The sequence below is a fragment of the Dromiciops gliroides genome, chromosome 3 (genome assembly GCF_019393635.1).
Source record: "Dromiciops gliroides isolate mDroGli1 chromosome 3, mDroGli1.pri, whole genome shotgun sequence".
NCBI classification, from domain to species: Eukaryota; Metazoa; Chordata; class Mammalia; order Microbiotheria; family Microbiotheriidae; genus Dromiciops; species Dromiciops gliroides.
In genome coordinates, this window is record NC_057863.1 from 909,835 (window position 1) to 919,723 (window position 9,889).

Below are 9,889 nucleotides of genomic sequence, written 5' to 3' on the forward strand. Positions count from 1 at the left end.
GCATGGCCCACTACGAGGAGGTGCGCGTGTCAGGCTACGGCGACTTCTGCAAGGCGGTGGAGCAGCACCAGGGCAAGACCATCTTCGCCTACTTCACGGGCGACAAGGACGCCGAGGGCCGCAGCTGGTGCCCGGACTGCGTGGAGGGTGAGCCGGGGGAAACTGAGGCTGGGGGGAACTGAGGCCGAGTGGGAGAAACTGAAGCTGGGGGGAACCGAGGCCGAGTGGGGGAAACTGAAGCTGGGGGGAACCGAAGCCGAGTGGGAAAAACTGAAGCTGGCGGGAACCGAAGCTCGGAGAAGGCAAGCGAGCCAGAGCGCCCGGGCCCTGGCCGCTCCCTCCGGCGAGCCAGTGACCTCCCCTCCCTCCGTCCCCGCGCAGCCGAGCCTGTGGTTCTGAAGGCCCTCGAACACATCCCCGAGGACGCTGTGTTCATCTACTGCCAGGTCGGGGACCGGCCCTAGTAAGTGCTCCTTGGGGGGCAGGGTGTGGGGGGAGGAGTGAGGGGGATGGAGGGGCCGGGGGTGCTCGGGGCCCGAGCGCCCACGGACTGCGCTCTCTGCCCAATAGCTGGAAAGATCCCAACAATGACTTCAAGAAGCAGCTAAATTTGACTGCAGTGCCGACCCTGCTCAAGTACGGGACGGTGAGTGTCCGCGCCCATGCCGGGAGGGCCGCCGGCCTCTCGGCCTCTCTCTCTCTGCCTCTCTCTCACCAGCACTTTCTCTGCCTCCGGGCTTGGGTGCGGGCGGAGGGCGGGGCCCAAGCGAGGCATTCCTTTAAGAGTGACCTCCGGGAGCCCACGAGTCAATGATTCACTGGCTCAGGGCGTAAAAATCCGGTTCCAGCCGGGAGCCCGAGGGGAGGCTTGGCTGAGCTTGGCTTCTCTTCCAGCCCCAGAAGCTGGTGGAGTCCGAGTGTATGAAAGTCAGTCTGGTGGAGATGCTGTTTGCGGATGACTAAAGAAGTGGGAGTAAGCCGCGCCGCCAGACCCGACTCGATTATAAAGGACCCTCGCCATCGATCGTGTGATAGCAGCATTAGCCGAAATAATGTTTCCAAAGCCTCCAATGAATGTTTTGCAAATAGAGCACCCTTTATAAATGGTAGCAGGGCTGCCTTCTTTATTCCTGTGGGTGGTTTACAGAGCCCCAAGATCCCCTCTCAACCTTTCCTGGGCCCCTTAGCCCCAGGGCTGTCCCGGATCCAGGAGACCCCCGGGGCCTAGGCCAACCAACAGGCCCACGGCATCAGACACTTGGGCTCACCTGTTGGAGCCTTCTGACAAAGAACTTTACTTTGCTCCCGTTTGGAAATGAGAATAAGAACCCTCCCAGTGGTTTGGAGAGTCAGCTAGCCTCAGCCCGGGGGCTCCTTCCCTCCCACCCTCCCTCACTTCCCTGCCGAGGAGGCGCTACTGCTGCCGCTGCTGTTGGGCTGCGGTGGCTGCTGCTGCTGCTCTGCCAGGGCCTGCTGCAGCCGCATCCTTTTTCTGGAGTAGTGCTGCCAATGTAGGATCTGCTGCTCATCAATGAACTTGGCACACTGGGCATTCACCAGCTCCTTCCGGAAATGCTCATACTGAAGCAGCTCCAACATGTGCAGACACTGGGGGTACCTGGAGAGGGACAAGAGCCCTCATTCAGGGTCCACCAGAGGCCCGGCCTAAATTTGGACATCAGGCTACAGGTGGTGAGCCAGCCTGTGGCAGAGAGGGAGGGAGTGGCAGGGCCAGTTCATTGTCTTGGGGGGGGGGCTCTTCAGTGCCATGTCATTCAAGCCATCCAAATGTGGGTGGGGGCACTTTTGTTGGGGGCGGGGATCAGGTGGGAAGCCCTCCTGGAGGGACTAGAAACCCAGGGTTCAAGAAGGAAGAGAATTCTGAGTATGGGAAAGGAAGGACAGATGAAGTGCCTATTGTGTGGTAGGCAAGGTGCCAAGCACTTACAATTATCTCCTTTGCCCTTCACTTACAGCCCTGGGAGAGAGGGGTTATTATCCCCTCAATATGGCTGAAGAAACAGGACATAGGTAAAGTGACTTGCCCAGGGTCTCAATACCTAGCTGAGTTAGGGATGAAGGACAGCTGGCATTCTGCCAACCTACAAAGAGATGAGCACAAGGCCCTCAAAAAGCACCTGGGAAAGACTGGGGGTTGGGGGGGGGGTCCTAAGACAAAAAACGTCAGCCTGTGAATTCAGAACAAAAGATGCCTGCCCAGCCACCCGCCTTCAGTGAAACTTACTTCAGGTACCTGGCATAGTCTGGCTCTTTCCAGTAAAGCAAGTATTTCAGATAATTGACAAAGGCCTTGTCCTTGAAGTATCCTCTTTGGGCAAGAACTAAAAGGCAAGGGAAGAGGTCACTTTGAGGCCCACCTGCCCACCCACAGGACGCGGCCGGGGGTTAATCCTTTAGTGGCTGAGGTTTGGTCCAGCTCGGCAGGCCCGGCCCCTCTCCTGACGAGCGGGGGAGGGACGCTGACAGAAAGGGATGGTGAGCCGAACCAGGTAATAGAAGGGACGGGCCAGGTGCACTTTGGAGCGTCAGAAGCAGGGTTCCAAAGTTAGAGTCAGAGGAAGAGCCTACTAGGTGCCAGGCACAGGTCGAGGTGAAGAAAAACATGAGGCGTGTTGGCATTTCTTGCAGTCGGCGACATCTGAGCGCTACGTGTGACCTTTGACCTAGCTCGTTCGGGAAGCCTTCGGGGCTTCCGAAGACCCCAGGTGCTCAGTTTCCCCTCCCTGCCAGCCCAAGGGCGCGGAGTCCCTGCCTTTGCCGGCCCAGCCGCCCCTTGCACACACTGCCCAGGCCGGCGAGCTCAGCACCCGCCCAGCTGCGCGGCCTCGGGGACTCACAGTTCAGGTAGTTGGGGTTGGCTAGGCACTGCACGAACTCCAGCTCCAGCTGGAAGCGCAGCCGGTTCCCGGCGTCATCTGCGGGAGAGAAGAGAGCTCTGCTCTGCGCGGAGCCGCGCCAGACCCCGTTCCCGCCCCAGCCGAGCCTCTCGGTCTTCCCGCCGCGGAACAGGCCACACCGGAGAGCTCACTCCCACCCAGCCCCGAAAGGGCCCGGAGCGTGCACTCACCCGCGGTCTCCATGACGACGGTGGCGACGGCCACGAGCGAGCCCCCGCCCCGCCCCGCTCCGCTCCCGCTGCGGCGCCAGCGATACCACGGGCCCTAAGACCCTGCCGCTAAATCCCGCCCCACGCGCCTGCGCGCCGCAGCGCCTTATGGGATAGAGAGTGGGCGGGGCCGAGAATCGGAGACGGGCAAGGAAGGGGCCTCGGGCAGTGCTTCAGAAAGGGGAGTGCAGCGGCCCCTGGTGGGGTGCAGGAGATTTGCGCCGAGTGGGGACTGCCCTACCTCGGGGTCGCTGCGCCCTGCACTGCCCTGCTCCGTCCCGCCTGAGCCCCGGGCCTCACGGTAGGTGGGTGTCTTCTTAAGTGCCCACAGCTGGGCACCGGGAGACATAAAACCGGCTACAGAGCTGAAACTGACTAATCCCGAAGACTAGCTACAAAGTAGCTAAAACTACAGGGGCTGTACACGCGGGAGACACTGAAACTGACTTTGTCTAGGTCTGGAGACTTCCGCAAGTAGAATAGATACAAAGTAACTACAGCAATAGGATGGGGGAGGAGGAGACCTATCCTGAAATTAGGTCTAGAGAGATTGCGACTGGATAGATACAAAGTAACGACTGCAATTGCTGGGGGGGGGGGAGGGGAGCAACCCTGAAATTAACACGGTCGGTGCTATGGATACAAAGTAACTACAAAGATCTCTGGAGGGGCGGGCCTCAAAACTGATCCCTGCGAGGCAGAGTAAGGGCTACATTGTCACTTTGCTGTCAGTAACTCCTGGAGAAAAACCTACGAATAATCCCCTACTCTGATGCCCAGGGACTCCTGCTCACTCTCCCACCTGGGATCTCTGGGTCTCTTGCGTGGATGATTTTTTTTAACACCTACAACTGTCTATTGTTCATCTCCCACAGGGTGTCTTGAAGATTTCTTATTCCAAGCCTTCTCCTCTTCCTTCAATTTCCTATTACTGAGGAGAGCACTACCATCCCCCGAGTCACCCAGACTTTCAACCTAGAGGTTGCCTCCGACTCCTCCCCATCTGATTAGTTGCCAAGGCCTGTTATTTTCACCTTTGCAACATCTATAACATCCCCTTCTATATTCTAGCACTGCCCTCATGACCTCACATATGAACTTGTTGAAGTAGCTTGCTTGTGGCTCTGCCCTCCACATGTCTATCTCCACTCCGTTGTGAAATAGGGCAGCTCACTCACGATGGGCGGTGTGAGGGAAAAATTCATCCTCTTCTCAATAATTCTCAGGAACTCAGCGGTGAGGTGACAAAGGCTTTATTTTCTTCTAATGAGAAGGAGGCACCCTAGTGTGCAGCTAGTGGGTGCCCCGAAAAGGGGGCTCGCAGGCCCTGTTTTATACCCTAGTCCCTAACGCGAATGGACCTTCCCCTTTTTCATCACTGGTCGGGGTTACAATCTACACGCAAAAACTAGCTAATCGGAAAGCAGTATTCCCACCCCTCTTCCTTATATGGGCATAACTCAGGAGTGGACCTTATACTTCCTCATATGGACAGAACTTTGGAGAGGACCTAACTGAGACCAGCGCTCCTTGAACCATGTGACCTTGCTAACCTGAGGGGGAAGGAGGGGATCTGAGACCTTTGTCCTACAAACAGGTCAGGGGAGTATGACTGACTGTTATATCCACATTGAGAGGAGACAACTACCCATTTCTCACAGGAGGCTAGGTGGAAGCAAAGTGAATAGAGCCCTGGGCCTGGAATCAGAAAGACCTGTGGTCTCACACACTTACTAGCTATGTGACCCCAGGCAAGTCATTTCACCCTGTTTGCCTCTGTTTCCTCATCTGTAAAATGAGCTAGAGAAGGAAATGGCACAACTAAAATGACTCAACAACAATAACAACCCCTCACAAAGTAATTTCTCTAGATGATGGTCAAAGATAGAAAGAGGGGAGGGAAAGAATAGGCAGCTGCCTAGTCTCGGCCCCAACATAGGTGAAGGGCATGATCTAGAGGAAGACCCAGCAAAGGAGACACAGAAGTAGAGGTCAGAAAGGAAGGAGGAGAAGCAGGAGAGCCTCGAGAGAAGAAAATATCCAGGAGGAGAGAGTGACCCACAGTGTGAAAGGGCCAACAGGTCTGGGAGAATGAAGATTGCGAAAATCCCATTGCATTTGGCAACTGACTTTGGAGAGAGCAGTTTCAAACACTCATGTCAGAAGGCACATTCTAAGGAATTAAAAGGAGAGGGAGAGGAAAGGCAGTGGAGATACCTACTAGAGAGACTTTTTCAAGGGGGCTTCTGCCCACAAAGGACAGACAAGATATAGGACAATAGTTAGAGGGGATGGAAAGATTCGAGAGAGGGTTTTATCAGGATGGGGGATGCTCAGGAATCTCTGGGCAGCAGAGAGGGAGAGACAAAGTGAGGATGACAGGAGGCAATCTGGTGGAGGAGATGGGATGGTGTGGGGTCACTTCAACAAGTAGAGGGTGAGAAGTAAGGTGTGAGAAGTGAGGCCACTAGAGCTTATGCTGAGGCCTCAAGGGATATGATTGAGTGTCCTTCCTGGTGGATTCAGTCTCAACAGAACTGTTGGTCTTGCTGACCCACTTTGTCTCCCTGTGCTAACAGGCAATACTAAGACCTGTCTGTCTATGCATCTTCAGCTGTGATAAACTAGGGATAAGGGGCAGCTAAGTGGCACAGTGGATAGAGCACCAGCCCTGGAGTCAGGAGTACCTGAGTTCAAATCCGGCCTCAGACACTTAATACTTACTAGCTGTGTGACCCTGGGCAAGTCATTTAACCCCAATTGCCTCACTAAAAAAATAAAAATAATAAACTAGGGATAAGGTAGTCTGCCTCTAACTCTAGCTTCTTTCTTCCTTCCTTCCTTCTTTCCTTCCTTCCTTCTTTCCTCCCTCCCTCCCTCCCTCCCTCCCTTCCTTCCTTCCTTCCTTCCTTTCTTTTTTGGTGGGGCAATGAGGGTTAAGTGACTTGTCCAGAGTTACACAGCTAATAAGTGTCAAGTGTCTGAGGTTAGATTTGAATTCAGGTCCTCCTGAATCCAGGGCCAGAGCTTTATCCATTGCACCACCTAGTTGCCCCCTAACTCCAGCTTCTAATCCTCCAGGGCCAGGGAAACTCAAGTTTTTCTGGAGACTGGCCTTATGCATATGCCCCCTTATGATGAGAGACAAGTCAGTCACTTAACTTTTCAAGGACCTTTCCCTTGAGAGCCTGAATGAGGACCAAATAAGACCTGGAGTTTTTCCCTCAGGGCCCTCCCCCAGTGGGCTCTGGGCTGGGGTTACAAATAACAAAAGGCCACTTTTTTAAAGATGAAGACAACATTCATGGGAAGGGAAGGACTCACTAACCACTGAGGTCCCTGGTCTTTGGCAGCCGGACACTGTGACTCCTCCCCCATCTTGTAGCTGGTTCACTGGTTGGAGAACCCCAGTTTAGAGCTTTTCATTGTTTAACGTCCTCTTAGTATCCCACCTTCAGAGAGGGCAAGGACCCTCTGCCGAAACCAGGCTTTGAACAGGCCTCCCCATGGCTGTACTGGCCCACAGAAGGAGGGTTAGCCAGCCTCTCTCATCTTGGAGGCCCATGGTTAAAAACGATGATTGTGGGACTTCCTGTGACCAGAGGAGGCAGCCACTACTCTGCCTAGAAATGAGGGCCCAGGAAAATTGTCCCACACTCATAACTGGGGGTGGGGGAGTACAAAGCCCAGGGCACTCCAGGCCTGTGCAGTGCCTTCTCCGCCTCCCCCCTCCCCAGGCTTTTACATATTCTAAACAGAGCCCTGATCGTGAATAAACTGCATTAGGAGACAACAATACACCATGGGAGGCTGGAGAGCATAGTTCTCCCAGATGATCAGGAAAACCCGAGATGTGGGTGAGTTCTTATTCCAGTCAGTCCTATAATGTGCTGCCAAATTTTCTTAAACATAGACCTAGCCATGTGCCTTTCCTATTCAACCAATCCCAACCAGTCTATGTGGCTTGTAGGATCAAATATACAATCCATGTTTACAGGGCTTTGCTGAAGCCAGCTAGAACTGTTTGGTTGGTTGAGGGAGCCAATTGTTAAATGTTCAGTGTGATCACTTATACCTTGGGAGACAATAAACCCCACAAATCAAAATTGAATGTATTGTTTTGCTGATTGCCTAGACTTAAGAAAGTGTTGGAGAAAATTTTAATTATACAAGTTAAACTATAAAGTGTCATTTTTTTTTCTAAAGAGCTGGTTGTTAAACATTTAAATGCATACCACTACCTATTTATCCTTTAAAGCTCTTCCCAGCTGGCCCAAAGCTGTCTCACTCACTGGGCATTTGTTACTCTCCCTCCTGCACTGGGCCATCCAACCCAAATGGTCCCTGTGTCCCTCATTCGCAATATTCCTTCCATCCTTCATTCCTCCATTCTCTTACTCCCTTGCCTATCCGTGAACTCATCAAATCATTCTGGAGTGCCTGCTGCGTACTTAGAGTACACAGGCAAGGGCCTGGGGATTATACAAAAAGAAAGACTGCTCTCATGGAGTGTCTACTCTAGAAGAGGAGAAGAAACATGTTGTGCTCATTCCAAAGGCTGTGTAAGGGAGGCATTACCTCAGACGTCTCTTGGTAGGTGGGTCACCTTTGGGCTAGCTTGGAATGGTGGCAAGTGGAGCTGAGACACGGGGCTAGGAGAGGGCATTGAAGTAGAAGAATAAACAAGACACCCAAGATTCCAGTTCAAGTTCAGGCTCTGGCCTTTGCTAGCTCCATCACCTGGGCTTGAAAACCGCCCAGGGCCAAGCAGAACCAGGCTGAGCCCTCCCACTGGGACAATCATCTCGTCAGATGCCAGAAGCTGGAAGTGTGCCCTTCATCAGGGCTCATGGCTAAAAATGGACAGTAGGGGGCAGCAGGTGCCCAAGCAGAGGTTTCACTGGGCAATCCGAGAAGGTCGTGGCCGGCCAAGGGGGCAGGTGCCAACCGGTCAGTGGCTCCAGTGTCCTCTGGCTGCAGCTTAGATCACACATGTAGATTTGGGAGGAACCTTAGGGGCCCTGCAGTCCAATTCCCCTTTTTACACATGGGGAAGCTGTGGTCCACATAGAGGAAATTACTTGCCATGGGTCACGGATGAAAAATAGCAGTGAGACTTCAGACCCAGGGCCTCTCTTTCCATATTCTGCTGGCCACCTTGATGAAGCCCCCGGGAATCCTCCAAAGAGTCGGGCCTGTGATGCCCATCAGTTGGGCAAGGGCTAAACAAGCTGTGGTATATGAGTGTAATGGAATATTCTTGTGCCCTAAGAAATGACAAGCAGGGCGATTTCAGAAAGGCCTGGAAAGACTTGTACGAACTGATGTAGAGTGAAGTGAGCAGAACCAGGGGAATGTTGTGCACAGTGACAGTCATATTGTTGGATGAAGAACTGGGAATGACTTCACTATTCTCAGTAATGCAGTGGTCCAAGGCAATCCCAAAGGACTGGTGAGGAAACAGACTGTCCACCTCCAAAGAAAGAGCTGATATTGATGGACAGACTGAAGCAGGCTACTTTTCACTTTCATTCTTTCATTTTTTCCTTTTATTCAAGTGTTCTTACACAAAGTGACTAATATGGAAATATTTTACACAATTGCACATGTATAACCTATATCTGCTTACCACCTCAAGGGGAGGGGAGGAAAGGCAGGAGAGATCTAATTTGGAACTCAAAACTCGAAATAAAAAATGTTTATTACAACTTTTAAAAATCAAAATAACAAAAGAGTAGGCCTTGCTTTAGTGGCAAGGGGCTGCCTGTGGCCCTGGCCTACCACAGTGCTCTTCCTCTGCTGATGAGGGTGCCAGGAAGGGTCACCCCAAAAGTGGTTTCTCTCCTTTGCCTTTGATCCTGAGCTCAAGTATAACATTTCTCTCTTGTTGGGTGGCCTGCTCTCTCCTGGGGCTGTTTCACTGCTTGGTGCTTCGGGGATGGACGTTGTTTCTGTTCTTTGTTCTTGGATGGAGAGTAGAGTCCAGGCTGATGGCCCTGAGTGACTGTGCTGGGACTTCAAGTCTCTATTGTTCCAGAGCCTCAGGCCAGAGGGGGGCGGGCTCTGTGACAGTCTGCTTCCAGTACAGTAAATCATAGAGAAGAGCAGAGAAGAGAAGATGGGTTATGTGATATTTATAACGAGCCAGGACAAAGTCGGCAGTTTTTCCTTCTAGCTCTATAATTATAACTCGAGACCAGGCTGATCACAGTCATCACTGGTTGGACTGATGGTTAGGACAGAGGTAATTAAAGGCTGAGCTCTTCACTGGGATTCTATTTTGGAAGGGAGTGCTGAGCAGGTAAGCTGCCTTTCCAAACCCAGCTTGTTCCCAAAGCTTCCCAAGAGTCTCAACGTGAGAGGGCAGAGCTGCTGACACAGCCCACAGAGCAGCCACAGTCACAGGTGAGGAGGCAGTTCCTGTGGCTTTTCTGAGAGCGAGACCCTGAGCTTTCTGGCTCTAAGTCTGCACTTGTGGTTGCACGGGAGGGGCCTGGAATGTCGGCTTGATCCAATGTGAGCCAAGGGGCTAAACATGCTGCCAGCTCTGCCGCGTGTTAGCCTCTCACACACAGTGTCCCCCCCCCCCCCCTGCCCCCAAGCCCTGCTCAAAATGCTTCAAGCCCAGGCGAGTAGGACCCTGCCCAGACAGACTCAGAGAAAGGCTCTATTCTCAGCCTGGACATCAGCAGCCGCTGAGACCAGGTGGGGAAGGGGGGGTGGGCTGGGGCCCCAGTGCAATCCCTCCTCACCTAATCCTGG

At 53.1% G+C, this 9,889-nt stretch overlaps 2 protein-coding genes across 2 annotated transcripts; one reads left to right on the plus strand and one right to left on the minus strand.

The window, feature by feature from the left end:
- Positions 1-2: 2 nt before the first annotated feature.
- On the plus strand, positions 3-1,109 carry TXNDC17 (thioredoxin domain containing 17). Its single transcript, XM_043994443.1, has 4 exons — positions 3-147; positions 382-463; positions 571-646; positions 895-1,109. The coding sequence occupies exons 1-4, from the start codon at positions 3-5 to the stop codon at positions 961-963; spliced, it is 372 nt and encodes a 123-aa protein (XP_043850378.1). The 3' UTR covers positions 964-1,109.
- Positions 1,076-3,226, minus strand: MED31 (mediator complex subunit 31). Its single transcript, XM_043994442.1, has 4 exons — positions 3,089-3,226; positions 2,859-2,936; positions 2,246-2,342; positions 1,076-1,618 (listed from the first exon to the last, which is right to left on the minus strand). Exons 1-4 carry the CDS (start codon positions 3,099-3,101, stop codon positions 1,393-1,395), a joined length of 414 nt encoding a protein of 137 aa, XP_043850377.1. The 5' UTR covers positions 3,102-3,226; the 3' UTR covers positions 1,076-1,392.
- Between the last annotated feature and the right edge of the window lie 6,663 nt (positions 3,227-9,889).